At 39.1% G+C, this 26198-nt stretch overlaps 1 protein-coding gene across 1 annotated transcript in view; it reads left to right on the plus strand.

The window, feature by feature from the left end:
• The window catches only part of LOC131996633 (uncharacterized), a 529958-nt gene that overhangs the window by 358129 nt on the left and 145631 nt on the right, over positions 1–26198 (plus strand). The window contains exon 4 of the mRNA XM_059366170.1: positions 2363–2391. Within this exon, the coding sequence (XP_059222153.1) occupies positions 2363–2391 (29 nt within the window). The remainder of the gene's footprint in view (positions 1–2362; positions 2392–26198) is intronic.

Below are 26198 nucleotides of genomic sequence, written 5' to 3' on the forward strand. Positions count from 1 at the left end.
CTCGAGAACAGGCATATTTCAATCTTCTCTGGGTTAACATTGAGACCTCTGGGTCAAGCCCAGTCATATGCCATATGCAAGACCTTCTCGGCTCTTCTGCATAGATGGTTCGGGTCCTTACACCTTAGAAGTACTATAATATTGTCTGTGTAGCAGACGGGTTCAAATCCCTCCTCAGGGATACCACCCCTTCCTCTTGCCAGGCTTTCGAGGTATATGCAAGTCCCAGGCGCACTGTTAAAATATTGGCCAGCTGGGGCGCCATATAATCTGTTTCCTTCTGTAGTAACGCCCCACAAATTCCATCTGGTCCCGGTGACTTATATAGTTTGAAGCTCCTCAAGGCTTCCTTGACCACAAATTCCGTTATGATAAGCTTTCGATCAACCTCATTATTCCAAGATTCCGGTTTCTCCGCGAGTCCCAGCGTATCCTGTAGAAACTCCGTTTTCATCGAAAGCCTCAACATGTCTCCGTTGTCTCTGCTCTCACTCCAACTTTTACATCTTGGCAGAAAAGCTTCCAGAATGGACGTTTTGCCGCGCTGGTAATTTTATTGTATTCTTAGAGCCGTGTGCAATACCCATCCCATAGAACTTATTATTGCTCTACTAATGTGTACATGACTGGCGTGACCTTTTGTATCTAAATTTAAAGAAATAAGTGAAAGCGTGCTTAGTACGGCCAAGCCGAATTTTATACACCCTCCACCATAAATCGGTCTCTATTTTGATATAGCTGCCATATAAACCTTGGGTTTTGATTTCTTGAACCTCTAGAGGGCACAATTCTCGTCCGATTTAAATTTTTGCACGCAGTGTTTTGGTATCACATCCAACAACTGTGCTAAGTATAATTCAAATCGGTTCATAAGCTTGTATAGCTGTCATATAAACCGATCTTGGATCTTGACTTTTTGAGCCCATAGAGCGCGCAATTTTCTTCCGATTTGGCTGAAATTTGGCATGAGGTGTTTTGTTATGACTTCCAATAACTGTGCTAAGTATGGCGCAAATCGGTACATAACTTGATATAGCTGCCATATCAACTGATCTGGGATCTTGACTTCTTGAGCCTCTAGAGGGCGCAATTCTCATCCGATTTGGAAGAAATTTTGTGCAACGGCTTCTCTCATGACCTTCACCATACGTGTCTTATATGGTCTGAATCGATCAATAGCTTGATACAGCTCCCATATAAACCGATCTCCCGATTTAGCTTCTTGAGCACCTACAAGGCGCAATTCTTATCCGAATGAACTGAAATATTACGCATTGACTTCTACAATGCTCAGCATTCATTTTCAATCGGACTATAACTTGATATAGCTCTAATATAACAACAGTTCTTATTCAATACTCTTTGTTTGCCTAAAAAGAGATACTGCGCAAAGAACTCGATAAATGCGATCCATAATGGAGGGTATACAAGATTCGGCCCCCCAAGATTCACCGAACTCGCTTCTCAATAAGTCCATACAAGTCAGGCTCTTGCAAAAAAAGTTGAATATCGTCTCCCGAAAGCGCTCACCATTCACTTGTCCAATGATGCCACCAGCCCATAAACCGCACCAAACTGTGATTTTTCCGGGTGTGTTTGTAGCTCTTGCAATGCTTCTTGCTGATCTTCACACCAAAATTGGCAATTCTGCTTATTTACGTACCCATTGGGCCAATAGCTGAAAAATCACCATTTATATAAAGGGTGATTTTTTTGAGGTTAGGATTTTCATGCATTAGTATTTGACAGATCACGTGGGATTTCAGACATGGTGTCAAAGAGAAAGATGCTCAGTATGCTTTGACATTTCATCATGAATAGACTTACTAACGAGCAACGCTTGCAAATCATTGAATTTTATTACCAAAATCAGTGTTCGGTTCGAAATGTGTTCATTCACCGTAACGTTGCGTCCAACAGCATCTTTGAAAAAATACAGTCCAATGATTCCACCAGCGTACAAACCACAACAAACAGTGCATTTTTCGGGATGCATGGGCAGTTCTTGAACGGCTTCTGGTTGCTCTTCACTCCAAATGCGGCAATTTTGCTTATTTACGTAGCCATTCAACCAGAAATGAGCCTCATCGCTGAACAAAATTTGTCAAAATTTGAACACATTTCGAACCGAACACTGATTTTGGTAATAAAATTCAATGATTTGCAAGCGTTGCTCGTTAGTAAGTCTATTCATGATGAAATGTCAAAGCATACTGAGCATCTTTCTCTTTGACACCATGTCTAAAATCCCACGTGATCTGTCAAATACTAATGCATGAAAATCCTAACCTCAAAAAAATCACCCTTTACTACAACTAACATAACTACGACTATATAAATGTGTGTTTACTTTTATTTTCAGGTACGTGATCTTGATCAAACATCCTTTGTGTAAGTACACTCAATAAAATTTGCGGACGTGTTTGCTTAAACAGCAGTTTTTGTCCGCTGAAAATGGGAAAGCTCTTTCAACAAACTTGAGATGGTCTATTGGAAAACATGTCGGTCAGTTAAATCTGCAGTTTTAAGTACAATACAAAAATCGGCCGAAAAATAAATTTGTATGCTATTTATTACGTTTGCCTGTTACATGTTTTGATTACTGTAGGCATTTTATTATACCCTCCACCATAAGATGGGGGGTATACTAATTTCGTCATTCTGTTTGTAACTACTCGAAATATTCGCCTGAGACCCCATTAAGTATATATATTCTTGATCGTCGCGACATTTTATGTCAATCTAGCCATGTCCGCCCGTCTGTCCGTCCGTCCGTCAGTCTGTCTGTGGAAAGCACGCTTACTTCCGAAGCAGTAAAGCTAGCCGCTTGAAATTTTGCACAAATACTTCTTATTAGTGTAAGTTGGTTGGTACTGTAAATCGGCCATATCGGTCCACGTTTTGATATAGCTACCATGTAAATCGATCTTGGGTCTTGACTTCTTGAGTGCGCAATTCTTATCCGACTGGGATGAAATTTTGCACGACGTGTTTTGTTATGATATCCAACAACTGTGCCATTATGGTTCATATCGGTTCATAACTTGATATAGCTGCCATATAAACAGATATGGGGACTTGACTTCTTGAGCTTCTAGAGGGCGCAATTCCTATTCGATTTGACTGAAATTTTGCATGAAGTATTTTGTAATCATATCCAATAACTGTGCCAAGTATGGTTCAAATTGCTAAATAACCTAATATAGCTGCCATATAAACAGATCTGGGGACTTGACTTCTTGAGCTTCTAGAGGGCGCAATTCCTATCCGATTTGACTGAAATTTAGCATGACGTATTTTATTCTGAAACAATGTGAATTCATCTCAGTATGTTACTCTAAAACAATGAAGGCTATGCAACGCGAGATAACCAAAAAGAACGAACAAACATGCACACTTGAACATAGGTTAGGTTGAAAAGAGGGTGCGGATATTAATCCGCCCCCTTTACTCTTGAACTTAAAAATAAGGAAAATTGTAATGACACGTAAACAGATTCATAGCAAATTTCATTTTACTATAAAAGACAACCAAAGAAGTACAATATATTTTTCATGTATTGCTGATATCTTTATCTTTATGTAGCTTACGTAGCTTCTAATGAATTATTTTACATCTTAATGTAGATAAAAGTTTCCGTAACCTTGACAAGTTACGAAATAAAACTAGGGAACAGTTTATTTTCTCTAAAAGGTATGCACAATTTTAAGGTTCCACTCAAAGTATTAATGTTTATTTTTGCTTGAACAATTTACTTAACGTTATTTCGAAGAACATAAAACAGCAGCATCATGCATTTATTTGTGTCGGTTCTATAATGAGAGGTAAGTGTTCTAATTTTTTGCCATCACCACAAATGACTACGTCTGTTGATGACACTGAGTGCATTACCTATCACCAACCTTTCAACTAAGATGGTGGAGAAAAAGGCACCTAACAAGCGCCTTGTCTGGCCAAGTTCATTTCTGAATTTTTTGTGGATGCAGATGCTGTGGAACAAGCTGTTAGAACTGGTCTTAAGTTTCTGACAACAACAAGAAAGCCCTTCACTGTTGCATTCACCTTTCCACAGTGAATAAGAAGGCATGAATAAAAGGCTGTACAGAGTTACCATTGTAATTCCAAACTATTTTTATACCCACCATCGAAGGATGAGGGTATATCCATTTTGTGATTCCGTTTGCAGCACATCGAAATATCCATTTCCGACCATATAAAGTATATATATTCTTGATCAGCGTAAAAATCTAAGACGATATAGCCATGTCCGTCCGTCTGTCTGTTGAAATCACGCTACAGTCTTTAAAAATAGAGATATTGTGCTGGAACTTTGTACAGATTAATTTTTTTTTGTTTGTTTTTTGTCCATAAGCAGGTCAAATTCGGAGATGGAGTACATCGGACTATATCTTGATACAGCCCCCATATAGACCGATCCGCCGATTTAGGGTGTTAGGCCCATAAAAGCCACATTTATTATCCGATTTTGCTGAAATTTGCGTCAGTGAGTTGTATTAGGCACCTCGACGGCACTCTTCAATTTGGCTCAGATCGGCTCAGATTTGGATATAGCTGCCATATAGACCGATATCCCGATTTAAAGTCTAGGCCCCATAAAAGGCGCATTTATAATCCGATTTAACTGAAATTTGACACAGTGACTTATGTTAGGCTTTTCGACATCCGTGTCGTATATGGTTCAGATCGGTATATGGTTTGATCGTCTTGTCATTTTATGTCGATCTAGCTTGATACAGCTCCGACATAAACCTATTTCCCGATTTTGCTTCTTGAGCCCCTACAAGGCTCAATTCTTATCCGATTGAACTGAAATATTACACAATGACTTCTACAATGTTCAGCATTAATTTATGGTGTATGATGAGTTCAGGCATATTTTTGGAAACTCCGGTATCGACATTGTATGTCTCTCTGAGGCATGGCTCCATTCATCTAATCCAGATAGTTTTATAATATCAAGGGATACCCAGTTTTTAGATCCGACAGAGAACGTCGTGGAGGTGGTGTAGCAATTTTTGCCAAAAACAAGTCGAATACCAATACTGGACTTTATATGAAACTTCATATAAAGTCCAATATTGGCGACCGGATAGAACACATGTATATTGAATTAAAATCTTCTGATCGGAAAATGTGAATCGGATGTGTTTATAGGCCAAATAACAACATTGATCTTGCCCATCTTAGGGACATATTAGGGAATGTTAAGTTGGGTTACATTGATGTCGTTTTCACAGGGGATTTCAATTCAAATACACTGGTTGATTCTTCGTTAACGTATAACATCTTTTTGTACCGAATAAGACCAACCCCACCTTGACAACGTTATTCTGTGTTATTAAATCTCAGCTCCCTGTTTCGCTTTCCTTTAGTTTGAATTCTAGAGACACTGAAGAACAAATATACACTTTTCGGGATTTTAGAACTTTGATTTATACGGAATAAGAGGTACCGAATTTCTCCAAACTAACTGGAATAGTTTGTATGATTTGATTTCCATTGATCAACGACTTGAGATTCTCCATGGTTATATACTTTAACTTTACAATTCAACAGTTCCTCTAGTGACAAAGAAAGACACTTCGAATGGTAAACCCAGCTTTAATTCTTCAGTAAAGACATGTATAAACGACAGGGATAGATGTTAGACGCCTGAATTGTATGATGAATTTTTCTCCGCAGGGAGATGGGCTAACAATTGCATGACATCGGCCAAGACTCGTTATTATATTCCTCGTTTCAGTTGTGCCATTGACTGTAGGGGTGAATGGAATTTGGGCGTTGGGAAATGTAAGGACATTTCTTTTTCTTATGGCGATGCGGATGAACCAAATGAAATGATTACCAATATACCAAGGGTTAAGGCAGATCTCTCCTTCTTTGATTTAACACCTGGTGTATACGGTGATTTTGAATTCCTATGCATACTCAACTGCTTTGGACAAGTTAAATCAAATGCCATTGGTCCAGATGGAGTGGATACGAAGTTTGTTCGTATTATCCTTCCTCGCCTTTTACCATACCTTACCTACTTTTTCTAAGGTGCTTGAAAAAGTCATACATGGTCAAATGGCGGAATCGTTGCTGAGTGATATGCAGTCTGAGTTGGTCATCGCTGTACTTCGGCATTGATAGAGGTCGCGGAGTCAATCAGGTGCGACATAGATGACAACCAGGTCTGCTTTCAAGTCCTCCTTGACCATCCGAAGGCATTCGTCACCGTGGACCATTGCAACATGGCTTATAAATTTAGACGGTTTTTCAAACTCTTACCTGGACTAATCTAATAATCTAGCACTTAACCGGTAGATCACGCAGGTGACACGAAATCTATAGCATTGGCAGTAGTGCAAGGTGTACTGCAAGGTTCAATTATATTGTAGGTCTACTGCTCTTTTCAATGTTTGCGAATGATCTTCCACTTCAATTACGATATAGTCGGATCCACATGTATGCAGATTACATACAAATTTTTTTGAGCAGTCATATGTGTGATATATACTTCGCATACTACTAAATAAAAACTTTTCCAGTGCATGGGCTAAGGCGAATGGTTTGTGCCTCATTGTTGTCGTTGGCGCTACCTAGGGATTGGCGCATGGATGCGGCAATCACACGTTACTGTCCTCAGGAGTATATTTAATGTGGGCTCCCTTTACACTCACAATATGATGTCTTCGTACTCATCATCATCCTCCTCCTCTTCATCCTAAATTTTCGATAAAAATGAAAAAGGTAAAAATGCGCCACAAGTGAGATTCATTTATTTGTTTTTTGCGTTTTCATAATCTATGTAGTCTTTAACACCTTTAGTCGGAGGCTGAAACACATCGTATCCATCTTTACTTCGGTTGATGAGAGGCTAGTCACGATCCGCATAAAAGCTAAATTTTCCAACATCAGCACTATTTGTGCCTGTGCCGCGATGGAGGACATAGACGAGCAGACCAAGGACATTTTCTAAGAGGACCTAGAGAGAGAATGCGATAGCTGCCTCGCACAGATTTTAATGCTAAGATAGGGAAGGAAGACATTTTTGGTCCAACAGTCGGAAAGTTTAGCCTCCACGAGATAACGTCCAGTAATGGGTTGAGGTTGGTAGATTTCGCCGCGGCAAAAAACATGGATTTCAACATAAAAATATTCACAAAGCCACATTGCTGTTACCCGATCAAAACATGAAGAACCAAATTGATCACGTTGTGATAGATGGAAGGCATTCATTCAGCATGTAAAATTTAAGATCGATCCGTGGAGCGAATATAGATTCGGGTCATTACCTTGTTGCAGCAAAGGTTCGCACCCGTTTGAACATGGCGAGGAAAGTACGATCTGACACTGCATGGAAGCTGGACATTGAAAAGCTACAAACACAACAAATGGCAGAAATTGCACCAAAGAATTAAACATCAAAACTAAGGCTTTGGTGCGTGCACATCAATCTGCAGAGGCAAAGAAGGAAATCTGGTAACTGACACAGATAGCATACTGAGGACATGGAAAGAACATTTTACACAACTGCTAGTGTCAGACAATGGCTGCGAAGATGATACAGCAGAAGCAATCCCTGATGATAGCATAGAATGTTTACCTCCTAGCCAGAATGAGGTCCAAGTAGCAGTGATCCGACTGAAGAATAAGAAGGCAGCAGTAGCCAACGGGTTACCCGCTGAACTATTAAGACCGGAGGCGACACGCTGATTAGGCGTATGCATCAGCTTGTCTGCGCAATCTGGCTAGAAGAACGCATACCCGATGATTGGAACCTAAGCATACTATGTCCCGAACACAAGAAAGGAGAAAAAACGGAATGTGCTAACTATTTAGAAATAAGTCTTCTCTCTATCGCATGCAAGATACACTCGAGCCTACTGTGTGAAAGATTAAAACCTAAAGTCAATGAGATAATTGGGCCCTATCAATGCGGCTTTAGACCTGATAAATCCACCATAGACCAGGTATTAACACTGCGCCAAATCCTGGAAAAGACCCGAGAAGGACATATCAACACCTACCATCTCTTTGTTTACTACAAAAACGCTTTCAATAGCGCTATACGTTCAAAAGTATTTCAAGCCATGTCTGACTTTGATATCCCTGCCAAATTATAAAGACTCTGCAGGATGACACTAGTTGACACACGTTCCTAAGTACGAATAGGAAAGAATCTTTACGAACAATTCAATACCAAACGAGGTTTGAGACAAGTGGATTCTTCGTAACATTATGGATCACATACACCAACTTTACTTTAGGTAAGTAGGTGTAGGAACAGGGGATACTTTTCACATATCAATGAGTGCAGTCCGATTAAAGTTTAAGCTCAATGATAAGGGGCCTCCTTTTTTATGCCGAGACCGAACGGCGTGCCGCATAGCGAAATGTAGCCAGCATTATTAAGGGGATAACCACCGCTGAAATTTTTTTCTGATGTTCACGCTGGGATTTGAGTCCAGACGTTTGGATTCACAGGCGGACATGCTAACCTCTGCACATCGGTGCCCTCTACGACCTTTAATCAGGAGATCGGTTTATAAGGGCATATCAAGATTTAGTAGAAAAAAACAATTTGTGCAAAGTTTCAGCTCAATGTCCTCGTTTTTCAGATTGACAGGCATGGCTAGGTTGATTTAAATTTTTTCTACGACTAAGGAAATATACTCTTTATTGGTTTGAAAGTGTATATTTCGATGTGTTGCAATCGGAATGGCAAAATGTTCCAAATTTCAATGAAAATGGTAAACAAAAGCCAATTCGGGCAAATTTCAGCTGAATAACTCTTAAGGCTGTAGCACGATTACAAAATTGGCCTGGAACTCTACCGCGATCAAGCTCTATGTCGTCTCGAAAATCAATATTTCGGCATGTTGCAAATGAAATGAGAAAATAAATACGCCCCTATAGTAGTGGTTATAAAATTTCGTTTTTGTGAGCTCTCAATTTCTAGTTATTAAAAATTGTGGTAAATCTCTATAGAAATAATTTTACATGTCGAAATGTGGTAAGCTTGGCATAAAATGCTAACCACTTATCTTTAAATGGCTCCCGCACAGCTGTCATTGCCACATTGTGCACATATGTATGCAGCATGTATTGGTGCAACCAAAGGGACAGCAGCACCACCACTTGCCACGTTTTGCCTCCAAAAGCCAAGGCAGCATTTAACACCAACAAAAATAAATAAAGAAATGTTGAACTTCACTAGGGTGACTTAGAGCCTTGGGAGCTTGTTGTGCGGGAGAACGTATGAAAATCTAAAAAGGAAAACAAATAAAACCCCTGAAGACCTAAGAAAAGAAAAGGCGAAAAGCGTGTTTGCCAGCTCAAGTGGCTGCAAGCACTGGTTGTTATGTGTGTGTATGTAGCTGAGGGGTGTGAATGAGTGACACAGTATTCCACATTGCCATAGACGCCTCAGGCTTGTTATTTGAAGTGCCACACCATCCCACTGAAAGTTTCATACCTGTGCTGCTCCGCCACCCTACTGCGAGCTTAAAGTGGAACACTATGCTTAGATTTTTGCCTCTTAAATGCCTTGAATTTTATTTGTATGATGAAGACTCATGTAATCCTTAAAAAAGCTGCCAAGACCTTTGACCTGATTTCTTTTTCTGTTACATTTGCTCGCCCCCAGCGAATTGATTTGGAAAATATGGCAATGTTCTTTGATTCGCGATATTTGCACTTAATTTTCTTAAAATGTTCCACATACGTTAGGTGGAGATTGGAGAGGTTCATGGCTGTCAACATTTGATTGGAGAAACGATGAGGACTAAATGCCAACTTTAGAAGATATGCAATCGCTTTGTATTTTATTTAAATGCCTTCTTAATGTATTGTAGAAAGTGAAATAACGAATTCAAAGACCAAAAAAGTCTGATCATTATACTGAAGGTTAAATTCGGGCATGAGAAAGTTTCTTTTTTATAAGTAGAAAACATGTTTAAGCCAGTAAGGAAAGGCAAAAGTCGGAGGGATCGTACTATATAATACCCTACACCACCTAGTCTACGTACTGCTATTCATATATAGAACTTATCGCCAAATCTAATCAGACTTTAATTTTGCACACCACCTATTGAAATATCGAATAGAGCCTTGTAAGATTTTCTTGCGATTGAACAAAAATTGTGGATTTGTACAACCTTAAAAAGTCATATCGGATAAAAGATATATATGCGAGCAATATCTAAATCTGGGACGTCAAATGTAATATTTCACGCTCAATATTGTAGAGATCTGATCAAAATTGTGGCTTCTACCGCTTAAAAAGTCCATATTGAATGAAATATATATATGAGAGCTATACCCAACCAGGACCGATTTTATTGAACTTTTTCGCGCGTATTGGGACGCCGAATAAAACTTCTCATGCTAAATTTTGTAAACATCGGACCAAAATTGCTTGGTCCAGCTGCTTTAGCCTTAAATTTCCATATCGTAAATTTTAAAATTTTTAAAGATCGGACCAAAATTTTAGCTTCTACAGGCTTAAAACTCCATATGGGATGAAACTTATAAATGGGAGCTACATCTAAATTTGGACTAATTTTTATGAAATTTTGTACACGTATTAGAACGGTAAATAAAACGCCTCGTACACAACCTTTTCAAGATCGGACCAAAATTGTATCTTCTACAGCATTAAAACTCCATATCGGATGAAAGTTTATACATGGGAGCTATATCTAAAACTAGACCGATTTTGACCAAATTTTCACACATATTAAGACGCCAAAGAAAACACTTCGTGCTTAATTTTGTAGAGAAATGTCCAAAATTATAACTGTTACAACATTTTAAATCCATTTCGGCTGAAAGATATATATGCGAGCTATATCTAAATCTAGATCGATTTTTACGAAAGTTTTGCACATATGTAGACGTCAAATAAAACACTTCATGCTAAGTTTTGCCAAGATCGGACCAAAAATGTGGCTTCTACAGCCTTAACAGGTCATAACGGATGAAAAATATATATGGGAGCTATATCTAAATCTGAACCGATTTCGTTCAAAATCAATAGTGTTTGTCCTTGGGAAGAAAGAAGTGACGTGTGCAAAATATCATGACAATCGGACAATAAAAGCGACCTGTACCTCGATCACAATAATGCATGGACAGACAGACGGACAGACAAACATAGCTTATTCGAATCAGGAAGTGATTCTAAGCCGATTGGCATTTTTAACAATGAATCTTGCTCTTCTTCTTCTTAGCGTTGCAAACAAATGCAAATGAAAACGAGGAAAGCGTTGCACAAAATTTTGGGAAGATTGGTCAATAAATGCGCTTGCAGTCACCATAGAGGTGAAAATCGGGCAATATATGTATGGCAGGTATATCTAAATCTGAACCGATTTCTATAAAATTCAACAGTAATGTCGAGAGTCATAACAAAATACTTCCTACCAAATATCTAGAGAATCGGTTGACAAATGACCATTTTATTGCACAATTACAGCAAATCAGACGAACATATATATGGGACCTATATCGTAATCTGGACCGATTTTTTCCAATTTCAATAGACTTCGTCTCTAAGTTGAAAAACATGCCTGTACCAAATTTGACGACGATCGGATGAAAATTGCGACCTGTTGTTTGTACACAAATTAACATGGTCAGACGGACATGGCTAAATCGAATCAGAAAGTAATTCTGAATCGAACGGTATACTTCTCAATGGGCCTATCTCTCTTGCTTCTGGGTATTGCAAACAAATGCACTAAGTTATAATACCCAGTACCATAGTAGTGGTGTAGGGTATACAAATTAATACCTATTTAGATATACATTTAAACCTTTTGTACATGATGAGGTCCCCAGGGAGCTTTTTCAACTTCATAGCATCCCAGTTGTTTGACATAGAACACCAAAACTTCATTTAATCCATAAATTAATTCTTGTATATCGATTATAGCCGAATTATTTATTTGAAGTGATTTTACAAAACTTTTTCAATTTTACCTGCGTCAGCGCGCGATAAGATACCGTGGGACTCGTCCAAATGTTTTAGTATTTGGTTAGAAATAAGGTAAAACTATTTTAAGATCCTTTTGTTTCTCTTTCAAGACGAGCTCAGTGATTGGAGATATTTTTGCTATTTATTGCGAAAACGCCTCTATGATATAAATACCACACAACCCACGCTCGACAACCCTGTCTTCTAGCTATTCCTTTCCCAATGCATGTGTTTGTGTTATTACACTACTCGCATGGCATACACATGATTCTGTGCATCTTTTGGAAGTTATATTGATGGCTCCGAACGCTAAACAATGATAACGGCTCTCGCTGTTGCTCCGTATGCCTACGTTCGAATCCCGGCCGTGCCCTGCCGAATTTTCATTTTCAAGCTTTTTTGCTTGTTAGGGCAAAGATCGTTTTCATTTTTATACCCTCCACCATAGGATAGGGGTATAGTAATTTCGTTATTCTGTTTGTAACTTCTCGAAATATTCGCCTAAGACCGCATAAAGTATATAAATTCTTCATCGACATGACATTTTAAGTCGATCTAGCCATGTCCGTCCGCCTGAATGGATTTTCAAGAAATTTGCCTCGGACAGTTTTGTTACCCATAAGGCACCGGCACCGCCTGTTGTTTGCCTTTCCTAACCTGTTTATTATTGACATGAGCCATATGTGATAGTTAGTACGCATGTTAATGCTAATGTTCTCAATAAATCTAAAACGTCTTCATTCAATTTCAATAGGACTCATCTTTAAAATGCTGTACCAATTTGGAAGATAATCGGTTAAAAATCGCAATCGAATTAATATGAGTAGACAGACATGACTAGATTCAATTGACTGGTACACTGATATTTTCTGCAGCAACTTCAAATAGTGGAATGTTCATGGGCAACATAAGTGGCAGAAGTTTTTACATGGCCTGGTACCTCACAAATGTCGCCGGTATTAGCAGGAGATAACCATCGCTGAAAATTGTTTCTGATGTTCTCGCCAGGATTCGAGTCCAGACGTACAGCGTGACAAGCGGACACGCTTACCTCTACAAATTTTTAAATTTTTCACTTCGCCTTCTATCTTGCATGCTTCCAAAGTGCAGGCAACAATCAACGAAAACCAATAACCTTGACATTTATGCAGAAGCCACAGGATTGATATTCAATCGTTTTCTCATTCTTCTTTTTCACATTTTCTAATGCAATTTCAGTCGTCGATTCACAATTCATGACACTAAATTTTATGCACTAAGGAATTTTGTTGTACAAGTATCAAGACAATGGTGAGGATGTTTGGGGAGGTAGGTGTACATTAGTTTGATAAATCCCACGATAATTTCGTAAACATTTTCTTCGATGAGCCAGACCGAGACTTATCGTTTTGATATTTCAGTAATGTGACCTTCCTACGCTGCTGCATACTGCGTCAAAGGAATGTCATAAATTATTGGATTCCTTTGCTTCGTATCGTTCGCAACAAAGTAAGTAAACACGCCATACGATGCTGTGTGGCATCCTTCCACTTGTAGTTTAACATGCGAGGAGACATGTCATCGCATTCGCTTTGGTTAGTGGACCAGTGCATTTGGGAGTGAGATTGTAGGTGTAGATAAAATAACCCCAAGCCCTTCGAAATGTGGAGGTGTAGGTACGTGTATAATGCGATTACGATTAGGAAAGTTTCAGCCATTGCCTTCTCCTAGGTGGTCACGTATGTAATGGTGGCCTTAATCAGAACTTGCCATATACGAAAGTATTTTTGCCTTCTTCTTCTTTTTCTTTGTTTGTGGCCAAAACTATGTAACTGGTACTGGATATTGATTGAAGTCCTTTCGTGCCGCCTCTTGAGGTACGTGTTAATATTTACATTTATGGACAATTCTCTGTGCTGCTGATTGGGATATTGACTTTATGATTAACAAAGTTGCCAATTTCGTCGCCATCGTCGTTGTTGTCGTCGTCTGCAAAGTTCTTAAATTTAGCTCTGACAAGTTGGGCAGCTTTAATGTGATGACAAACGGATAAGAAGATTACAATGATATGAAACTAAAATGAATGATAAATGGTAGTCTGTGTAAGAAATTAAAGCCACAATAGCGACAAATAATAACATGACATTCAATTAAGCAAGAATCATAAATCATGTCTCACAAAAAAAAAAACGAAAAAAAGAAAATAAATTTTAGGTGAACTGTTGATCGATTAAAACCATTAAGAAAAGGCAAAAGACAGGCGGGCCGACTATATAATACCCTACACCTACCCTACAATTAAAATTGTTGTTACTACGGCCATATAAGTGCAAATCTGGCGATAAATATGTATGGGTGCTACATCCAAATCTGAGCCGACTTTGTTGAAATTTTGTACATATGTTTAGATCAGTAACAAAGCAATCCGTGCCAAATTTTGTGCAAATCGGTTGAAAATTATAGCTACTACGGCCATTCAAGCGTAAATCGGTCGATACATATATATGGGAGCTATATCTGAATCTGAACCGATTTTGATGAAATTTTGCAAATATGTTAAAATTAGGAACAAAACAGTCCGTACCAAGTTTTGTGCAGATCGGCGAAAAATTTTAGCTACTGCGGCTATTTAAGTGCAAATCGGGTGATACATATATATGGGAGCTATATCTAAATCTGAACGGATTTTGATGAAATATTGCAAATATGTTAAAATCAGTAGCAAAACAGTCCGTGCCAAGTTTTGTGCAGATCGGTTGGAAATTGTTCTTATTACGGCAATTTAAGTGCAAATCGGGCGATATATATATATGGGAGCTATATCTAAACCTGAACCGATTTTTTTCAAAATCAATAGCGTTAGTCCTTGGACCAAGTGATATGTGCAAAATTTCGTGATGATTGGACAACAAATACGACCTGCACTTTGATTACAAGAATACATGGACTCACAGACGGACATCGAATCTAAATCGAATCAGAAAGTGATTCTGACTCGATCGGTATGCATATCAATGGGTCTAACTCTTCTTCTTCTTAGCGTTGCGAACAAAATATGCGTATAAGGCCCCATAAAGTATATATAATCTAGATCGTCATGATATTCAAAGTCGATCTGACAAAAGCACGCTATCGTTCGAAGGAGTAAAGCTAGACGCTTGAAATTTCTATACTTCTTATTAGTGTAAGTCGGTTGGGATTATAAATGTTTCAAATCGGTCTATGTTTTTATACCCACCACCGAAGAATGGGGGTATATTCATTTTGTCATTCCGTTTGCAACACATCGAAATATCCATTTCCGACCCTATAAAGTATATATATTCTTGATCAGCGTAAAAATCTAAGACGATCTAGCCATGTCCGTCTGTCCGTCTGTCTGTTGAAATCACGCTACAGTCTTCAAAAATAGAGATATTGAGCTGAAATTTTGCACAGATTCTTTTTTTGTCCATAAGCAGGTTAAGTTCGAAGATGGGCTATATCGGACTATATCTTGATATAGCCCCCATATAGACCGATCCGCCGATATAGGGTCTTAGGCCCATAAAAGCCACATTTATTATCCGATTTTGTTGAAATTTGGGACAGCGAGTTGTGTTAGGCCCTTCGACATCCTTTGTCAATTTGGCTCAGATCGGTCCAGATTTGGATATAGCTGCCATATAGACCGATCCTCCGATTTAGGGTCACACATTTAGCCACATTTATGGTCCGATTTCGCTGAAATTTGGGACAGTGAGTTGTCTTAGGCCCTTTGACATGTTTCTTTAATTTGGTCCAGATCGGTTCAGATTTGGATATAGCTGCCATATAGACCGATCCTCCGATTTAGGGTCTAAGGCCCATAAAAGCCACATTTATGGTCCGATTACGCTGAAATTTGAGACAGTGAGTTGTCTTAGGCCCTTTGACATGTTTTTTAATTTGGTTCAGATCGGTTCAGATTTGGATATAGCTGCCATATAGACCGATCCTCCGGTTTAGGGTCTTAGGCCCAAAAAAGCCACATTTATTATCCGATTTTGATGAAATTCGGGGCAGTGAGTTGTGTTAGGCCCATCGACATCCTTCATTAATTTGGCTCAGATCGGTCCATATTTGGATATAGCTGCCATATAGATCGATCCTCCGATTTATGGTGTAAGGCCCATAATAGCCACATTCATTATCCGATTTAGCTGAAATTTGGGACAGTGAGATGTGTTAGGCCCTTTGACATGTTTCTTCAATTTTGTCCAGATCGCTTCAAATTTGGATATAGCTGCCATATAGACCGATTTCTTGATTTATGGTTTTGGGCCCATAAAATGCTCATTTATTTCCCGATGTCCCCGAAATTTGGAACAGTGAGTTAAGTTAAGCCCCTTGAAATACTTCCGCAATATCGCACAGATCGGTCCAGATTTGGATATAGCTGCCATATAGACCGATATCTAGGTTTTAGGTTTTGGGGCCATAAAAGACGCATTTATTGTCCGATGTCGCTGAAATTTGAGACAGCGAGTTTGGTTAGGCTCTTCGACGTCCTTCTTCAATTTTGCCCAGATCGGTCCAGATTTGAATATAGCTGCCATATAGACCGATCTCTGGATTTAAGATTTAGGGCCCATAAAAGAGGCATTTATTGTCCGATTTCGTCGAAATTTGGGACAGTGCTTAGTGTTAGGCCCTTCGACATGTTTATGCAACTCGGCCCAAATCGGTCCAGGTTTGGATATAGCTGCCATGTAGACCGATATCTCGATTTAAAGTCTTGGCCCCATAAAAGGCGCATTTATAATCCGATTTCACTGAAATTTGACACAGCTTTTCGACATCCGTGTCGTATATAGTTCAGATCGGTATGAGGTATATGAGTATAAGGTATGAAAATTTCACCGAATTTTGATGAAAGGTGGTTTACATATATACCCGAGGTGGTGGGTATCCAAAGTTCCGCCCGGCCGAACTTAACGCCTTTTTACTTGTTTTTTTTTATAGCTGCCATATATACCGATCTTGGGTCTTTACTTCTTGAGCATCTAGAGGACGCAATTCTTCACCGCACGTAGTGTTTTGGTATTACTTTCAACTATTGTGCTAAGTATGGTTCAAATCGTTTCATAACCTGATATAGCTGCCATATAAACCGATCTTTGGTTTTGACTTCTTGAGCTTGTAGAGGTCGCAAATCTTATCCGATTTGGCTGAAATTTTGTACATATTCTTTTCCAATTTGGTTGAAAATTTACATACATCGTTTTTGGTATGACTTCCACCAACTGTACTGTACACCAAGTACAGTGTAAATCGGTTGATAACCTGATATTGCTGCCATGTATACCGATCTCACAATTTGACACTCTGAGCCACTGGAGGGCGCAATTTTTACTTTATTTTCTTGACAAATGCGGTCCATGGCGGAGTGTATATAAGATTAGGCCCGGCCGAACTTACCACGCTTTTACTGTTGAAATCATTTAAATGTCAGTTAAAGTTGACCCAGGAATAGCCTATGTGACTATAAAAATGTATCCTATATTGTGTAAATATGCTAAATAATGGTGCTACGGGAGGGACCCACGACCATGAACGTTTGATCCTTTGGCCACCATACCACACTATACAGAATAAAACTTGGCCCAAAATTTAAGTTTTTCCAATTCGTATTATTTTAGCAATGGAAAACTAGCCAAGAATATAAACTTTAAAATAAGGATGCTATCTTTAAATTTATATCTTTTTGCCAAACGGTCATTTATTTTACTACACAAATGACTGCCTAGTTATTATTTTTTGAAAATCTTATATACCCTCCACCAGGATCGCCTTTGTCGAGTTAATTTCACGGTATCTCTTTTTGGGCAAACATAGGATAAAAGAAAAGAATTCCTATTGTATTGGAGCTATATCAAGTTATGGTCCAATACGGACTATTATTGAAAGGAATGTTGGAGACCATAGTAAAAGTCATTGTGTAAAATTTCAACCAATTTGAGTAAGAATTGCGCCCTTTAGGGGCTCAAGAAGTAAAATAGGGAGATCGGTTTACTGGGATCTGCATTAGGCGATAGACCAATTCACACCATATTTGACACATTTGTTGAAGGTCATGGGAGAAGCCGCTGTACAAAATTTCAGTCCAATCGGATAAGAATTGCGCCTTCTTGTGGCTCAAGAAGTAAAAATTCAAGATCGGTTTATATGCCAGCTATATCGGGTTATGGACCGATTTGAACCATATCTAGCACAGCTGTTGGAACTCATAACGAGAAATGTCATACCGAATTTCAGCCAAAGGTGATAGTAATTGTGCCCTCTAGTGGCTTAAAAGTCAAGATCCAAGGTCGGTTTATATGGCAGCTATATCAAAGCATGGACCGATATGGCCCATTTACAATTCAAACCGACCGACAAACAATAAGTATTTGTGCCAAATTTCAAGCAGCTAGCTGTACTCCTTCGAAGGCGACCGTGCTTTCGACAGACAGAAGGACGGACGAACAGACAGACGGACGGACATGGCTAAATCGACTTAAAATGTCATGACGATCAAGAGTATATTAACTTCATGGGGTCTGAGACGAATATTTCGAGGAGTTACCAACGGAATGACGAAATTCCCCCATAAAAAAATGAATATTTAAAGACGTTCCTATTTCTAAAGCTATTTTGCGTACCTTGTTGCCTTATCTCAAAGTCAATTTCTTAACTTTCAACGATTTTTATATTTTCATTTTAGATATTTTTCTTTTATAACAAGACGCAAAGTTAAGGATCTATTAACCTACCACTTTTAACAAAAAATCATTAATATCAAGGAAAATATCTTTCACCAAAGGAAATGTTTCCTTAAAAAGTTGGATAATTGATCATCCTAAAATTGAATTTTTTTTTATTCCTTCCAACATTGGTTGGGAGTATACTATTGTAATTTCGTCATGCCGTTTGTAACTCATCGAAATATTGATCTGAGACCAAACAAAGTATATATTTTTTTTATCGTCTTGAAAGTACGCTAACTTTCGTAGAAATAAAGGCTCCTGAAATTTTGCACGAATACGGGCTATATCGGTCCATGTTTTGATATAGCTGGATCTTGACTTCTTGATGCTATAGAGGTCGCAGTTCTTAACAAATTTGTCTGAATTTTCGCAAAACGTTTTTAATTGTGACATCCAAAAACTGTGCTTAGTATGGTCTAAATCGGTTCAAAACCTGAAAGAGCTTCAATATAAACTCATCTCGGATCTTGACTCTATGAGCTACTAGAGGACGCAATTACTATCCGATTTGGCTGAAATTTTGCTCGAATTGCCAGTTATGGTCTAAATTGGTTCATAATCTGAAACAGCCCCCATTTAAATTGATCTCTGGATTATATTTATCGACGCTCTTATCCGATATGGCTGAAATTTTGTACAACGACTTCCTCTATTACATAAACTATACGTGCCACATATGGATTGGTCCATAGCCTATTTTCTTCTTGACCCACTATACGGCGCAATTCTTATAACGGGAATAAAAACCTATACCGCATTTGTTGGCCGAGTTTGGTAGGATTTTTCTTAAATAATTTTCTTGAGTGGCAACACTGATTGTGAGAAGTATTGGATAGATAAACAAGTAAAAAGGCGTTTGGCCGGGCCGGACGTTGGATACCCAACGCCTCGAGTATATATGTAAACCGCCTTTCATCAAGGGTAAGGGTATTTATTATCCATAGACTTAAATAAAAAAAAAAAAAAATTGCGTACCATTTGTCCCATAGCAGTTATATCGAAATATGATCCGATTTGAACCAAATCCTAATAAGCACAAGTCATTGTTCTATTGTGTATAACAAACTATTGTCTTTTTAGTAGCTATATCTAAAAATAGTAGCTATATCTAAAAATAATATCTGAACCATATACAACATGGATGTCGAATAGCCTATCATAAGTCAATGTGCCAAATTTCAGTTAAATCGGATAATAAATGCGCCTTTTTTGGGGCCAAGATTTATATCGAGATATCGGTCTATATTCAAATCTGAACTGAAATTGGAGAAGGATGTCAAAGGGCTTAACACAACTCACTGTCCTAAATTGCGGCGACATCGGACAATTAATGCGCTTTTTATGGTCCCAAAACCTAAAACCGAGAGATCGGTCTATATGGCAGCTATATCCAAATCTGGACCGATCTGTGCCATGCAGAAGTATGTCTAGGGGCCTAGCTTTACTCACTATCGCAAATTTTGGCGATATCGGACAATAAATGCGCCTTTTATGGCCTAAGACCCTAAATCGGAGGATCGGTCTATTTGGCAGCTATAACCAAATCTGGACCGATCTGAGCCAAATTGACGAAGGATGTCGAACGGCCTAACACAACTCACTGTCCCAAATTTCAACAAAATCGGATAATAAATGTGGCTTTTATGGGCCCAAGATCCTAAATCGGCGGATAGGTCTATATGGGGGTTATATCAAGATATAGTCCGATATAGCCCATCTTCGAACTTAACCTGTCTATGGACAAAAAAGGGATCAGTGCAAAGTTTTAGCTCAATATCTCTATTTTTGAAGACTATAGCGTGATTTCAAAAGACAGACGGACGGACATGTCTAGATGGTCTTAGATTTTTACGCGGATCAAGAATATACATACTTTATAGAGTCGGAAATGGATATTTCGATGTGTTGCAAACGAAATGACAAAACGAATTTACCCCCATCCTTCGATGGTGGGTATAAAAACCGGATAGGTAAAAAACGTGTGGCCTCCGATAGCTTACTGCGTGTTATTCAGCTGGTGAATCCACGCCGGTGCTGCATAGTTTTCCACTGACCAAACAATTACCTTATATATTTAACGAGTCTTCTTTGTTTAATGTAGTTCTGTTGCCTAAGTGATTAACTGCTTGTTTCCCCTTTCTCACTTTCTGTTCAAAGCTTACATTGTAGCCATTTTCTTCACTTTAAAGCTCCGTTTTCTAATATAAAGATGATTATACAAATTGTCAGACAAGCAAAAATTTTTTGGCGGTCATGTATAACAAAAAGTCATCCCTTTATGTTGGTCTCCTTTAGCCCTTTTCGTTTTCTTGTAATTAAATGAATCATTTACTACTTGGCTAGACGTCTTAATCATGGGGCTCGCCATTATCGTTCTTAAAGGAAGAAAAAGCAAATGAAAGAAAGAAGAAAAAGTATTATATTACTTCCATCCTTCCATTTGATCCTCTCCTCTTGTTTCAAATTTCACGTAGCAATTGTTGGGGAATTGTTTATTTTCGTTTCCGGAAACTCATAAATAAAACGAATAAAAATACCTCTACTCTAGCCCGAATACCAGAAATGACTGCGGAAACAAAAAAAAAAAAAAAAACAAGTAAAAGCGTTCTAAGTTCGGCCGGGCCGAATCTTATATACCCTCCACCATGGATCGCATTTGTCGAGTTCTTTTCCCTGCATCTCTTCTTAGGCCAAAAAGGTTATAAGAAAATAGTTGCTCTGCTATTAAAACGATATCAAGATTTGGTCCGGTTCGGACCACAATTAAATTATATGTTGGAGACCCGTGTAAAATTTAAGCCAATTCGTATAAGAATTGCGCCCATTGGGGCTCACGAAATAAAATAGAGAGAATGATTTATATGGGATCTGTATCGGGCTATAGACCGATTCAGACCATAATAAACACGTTTGTTGATGGTCATGAGAGGATCCGTCGTACAAAATTTCAGGCATATCGGATAATAATTGCGATAACCAGTGGAGACATGATGTCCAAAGTTGGAAGTGATACTTTTTAAAGGATCCAGTTGAGAATTTTAAGTCGGAGCAAAAAACGGAATTAAATGAAAAAAACGGAATTAAATGAAAACAATTAAAAACGTGCTAAGTTCGGCCGGGCCGAATCTTATATACCCGCCACCATGGATCGCATTTGTCGAGTTTTTTTTCCCGGCATCTCTTCTTACGCAAAACGGGATATAAGAAAAGATTTGCTCTGCTATTAGAGCGATATCAAGATATGGTCCGGTTTGGACCACAATTAAATTATATGTTGGAGACCTGTGTAAAATGTCAGCCAATTCGAATAAGAATTGCGCCCTTTGGGTGCTCAAGAAGTAAAATAGAAAGATCGATTTATATGGGAGCTGTATCGGGCTATATACCGATTCAGACCATAATAAACACGTATGTTGATGGTTAAGAGAGGATCCGTCGTACAAAATTTCAGCCAAATCGGATAATAATTGCGACCTCTAGAGGCTCAAGAAGTCAAGATCCCAGATCCGTTTATATGACAGCTATATCAGGTTATAAACCGATTTGAACCATACTTGGGACAGTTGTTGGATATCATAACAAAACACGTCGTGCAAAAATTCATTCAAATCGGATAAGAATTGCGCTCTCTAGAGGCTCAAGAAGTCAAGACCCCAGATCGGTTTATATGACAGCTATATCAGGTTATGGACCAATTTGAACCATACTTGGCACAGTTGTTGGATATCATAGCAAAACACGTCGTGCAAAATTTCATTCCAATCGGATAAGAATTGCGCACTCTAGAGGCTCAAGAAGTCAAGACCCAAGATCGGTTTATATGACAGCTATATCAAAACATGGACCGATATGGCCCATTTACAATACCAACCGACCTACACTAATAAGAAGTATTTGTGCAAAATTTCAAGCGGCTAGCTTTACTCCTTCGGAAGTTACCGTGCTTTCGACAGACAGACGGACGGACAGACGGACGGACAGACGGACGGACAGACGGACGGACAGACGGACGGACAGACGGACGGACAGACGGACGGACAGACGGACGGACAGACGGACGGACAGACTTACGGACAGACGGACGGACAGACGGACGGACAGACGGACGGACAGACGGACGGACAGACGGACGGACATGGCTAGATCGACATTAAATGTCACGACGATCAAGAATATATATACTTTATGGGGTTTCAGACGAATATTTCGAGTAGTTACAAACAGAATGACGAAATTAGTATACCCCCCCCCTCTTATGGTGGAGGGTATAAAAACGGAATTAAAATGAAACAAGTAAAAAGGCGTTAAGTTCGGCCGGGCCGAACTTTGGATACCCACCACCTCGGCTATATATGTAAACCACCTTTCGTCAAAATCCGGTGCAAAACTCATAACTTATGTGCCATAGCAGAAATATGTGGAGGGGCTTAACTTAACTGTTTGTCCCAAATTTCGGCAACATCGGACAATAAATGCGCTTTTTATGGCCCCAAAACCTAAAACCGAGAGATCGGTCTATATGGCAGCTATATCCAAATCTGGACCGATCAGTGCGATAATGCAGAAGTATGTCAAGGGGCTTAACTTAACTCGACTCACTGTCCCAAATTTCGGCGACATCGGACAATAAATGCGTGTTTTATAGGCCTAAGACCCCAAATCGGTTGATCGGTCTATATGGCTGCTATATCTAAATCAGGACCGATCTGAGCCAAATTCACAGAGGACGTCGGAGGGCCTAAGACAACGCACTGTCCCAAATTTCAGCAAAATCGGATAATAAATGTAGCTTTATGGGCATATAACCCTAATTCGGAGGATCGGTCCATATGGCAGCTATATCCAAATGTGAACCGATCTGAGCCAAATTGACGAAGGACGTTGTAGGGCCTAACACAACTCACTGTTTCAAATCATACAAAATCGGCTAATAAATGTGGCTTTTTTGGGCCTAAGACCCTAAATTTGAGGATCGGTCTATATGGCAGCTATATCCAAATCTGAACCGATCTGAGCCATATTGACGGAGGATGTTGAATGGCCTAACACAACTCACTGTCTCAAATTTCAGCAAAATCGGCTAATAAATGTGGTTTTTATGGGCCTAACACCCCAAATCGGAGGATCGGTCTATATGGCAGCTATATCCAAATCTGAACCGATCTGAGCCAAATTGACGGAGGATATCGAATGGCCAAACGCAACTCACTGTCCCGAATTTCAGGAAAATCGGATAATAAATGTGTATTTTATGGGCCTAAGACCCTAAATCGGAGGATCGGTCTATATGGCAGCTATATCCAATTCTACACCGATCTAAGCCAAATTGACGGAGGATGTCGAAGGGCCTAACACAACTTACTGTCCCAAATTTCAGCAAAATCGGATAATAAATGTGAAAGAAATCGGCCGATCGGTCTACATCTTCGAACTTAACCTGGACAAAAAAAGAGTCTGTGCAAAGTTTCAGCTCAATATTTCAATTTTTAAAGGCTGTAGCGTGATTTCAACAGACAGACGGACAGACGGACGGACATGTCTAGATCGTCTTAGATTTTTACGCTGATCAAGAATATATATACTTTATAGGGTCGGAAATGGATATTTCGATGTGTTGCAAACGGAATGACAAAATGAATATACCCCCATCCTTCGGTGGTGGGTATAAAAAACGGAATTAAAACACTAACTGTAGCCTGCGCCACTACTGTGGCTATGATGTAGAGTACAGATCGACTCAGAAATGCTTCTTGATTTTGTTAACGATGTCCGTCTGCCCGCATATTTTTATACCCCCCATCGAAAGATGGGGGTATATTCATTTTGTCATTCCGTTTACAACACATCGAAATATCCATTTCCGACTCTATCTTATATATAACAAGTAAACTCGTGCTAAGTTCGGCCGGGCCGAATCTTATATACCCTCCACCATGGATCGCATTTGTCGAGTTCTTTTCCCGGCATCTCTTCTTAGGCAAAAAAGGATATAAGTAAAGAGTTGCTCTGCTATTAAAACGATATCAAGATATGGTCCGGTTCGGACCACAATTAAATTATATGTTGGAGACCTGTGTAAAATTTCAGCCAATTCGTATATGAATTGCGCCCATTGGGGCTCACGAAGTAAAATAGAGAGAACGATTTATATGGGATCTGGATCGGGCTATAGACCGATTCAGACCATAATAAACACGTTTGTTGATGGTCATGAGAGGATCCGTCGTACAAAATTTCAGGCATATCGGATAATAATTGCGACCTCTAGGGGTCAAGAAGTCAAGATCCCAGATCGGTTTATATAGCAACTATATCAGGTTATGAACCGATTTGAACCTTATTTGACACAGTTGTTGAAAGTAAAAATAAAATACGTCATGCAAAATTTCAGCCAAATCGGATAGGAATTGCGCCCTCTAAAAGCTCAAGAAGTCAAATCCCCAGATCTGTTTATATGACAGCTATATCAGGTTATGGACCGATTTCAACCATACTTGGCACAGTTGTTGGATATCATAACGAAATATTTCGTGCAAAAATTCATTCAAATCGGATAAGAATTGTGCCCTCTAGAGGCTCAAGAAGTCAAGACCCAAGATCGGTTTATATGTGAGCTATATCAGGTTATGGACCGATTTAAACCATACTTGGCAAGGTTGTTGTTTATCATAACACAACACGTCTTGCGAAATTCCATTCCATTCGGATAATAATTGCGCCCTCTAGAGGCTCAAGAAGTCAAGACCCCAGATCGGTTTATATGGCAGCTATATCAGGTTATGGGCCGATTTGAACCATACTTGGCACAGTTCTTGGATATCATAACAAAACACGTTGTGCAAAATTTCATTCTGATCGGATAAGAATTGCGCACGCTAGAGGCTCAAGAAATCAAGACCCAAGATCGGTTTATATGGCAGCTATATCAGGTTATAAACCGATTTTAACCATACTTGGATATCATAACGAAACACGTCGTGCAAAATTTAATCCCAATCGGATAATAATTGCGCACTCTAGAGGCTCAAGAAGTCAAGACCCAAGATCAGTTTATATGGCAGCTATATCAAAACATGGACCGATATGGCCCATTTACAATACCAACCGACCTACACTAATAAGAAGTATTTGTGCAAAATTTGAAGCGGCTAGCTTTACTCTTTCGGAAGTTAGCGTGCTTTCGACAGACAGACGGACGGAAGGACGGACAGACGGACGGAAAATGTCACGACGATCAAGAATATATATACTTTATGGGGTCTCAGACGAATATTTCGAGTAGTTACAAACAGAATGACGAAATTAGTATACCCCCCATCTTATGGTGGAGGGTATAAAAATCAATTTGTGTTTGTTTGTAGGTTTGTTTGTATGTTTGTGTGTTCCTTATAGACTCAAAAAGGGCTGAACCGATTTTCTTGAATTTTTCACAGATGGTGCATAATGACCCCGTGGTGAAAGTAGAT

This window comes from Stomoxys calcitrans, chromosome 4 (assembly GCF_963082655.1).
Source record: "Stomoxys calcitrans chromosome 4, idStoCalc2.1, whole genome shotgun sequence".
Lineage (NCBI taxonomy): Eukaryota > Metazoa > Arthropoda > Insecta > Diptera > Muscidae > Stomoxys > Stomoxys calcitrans.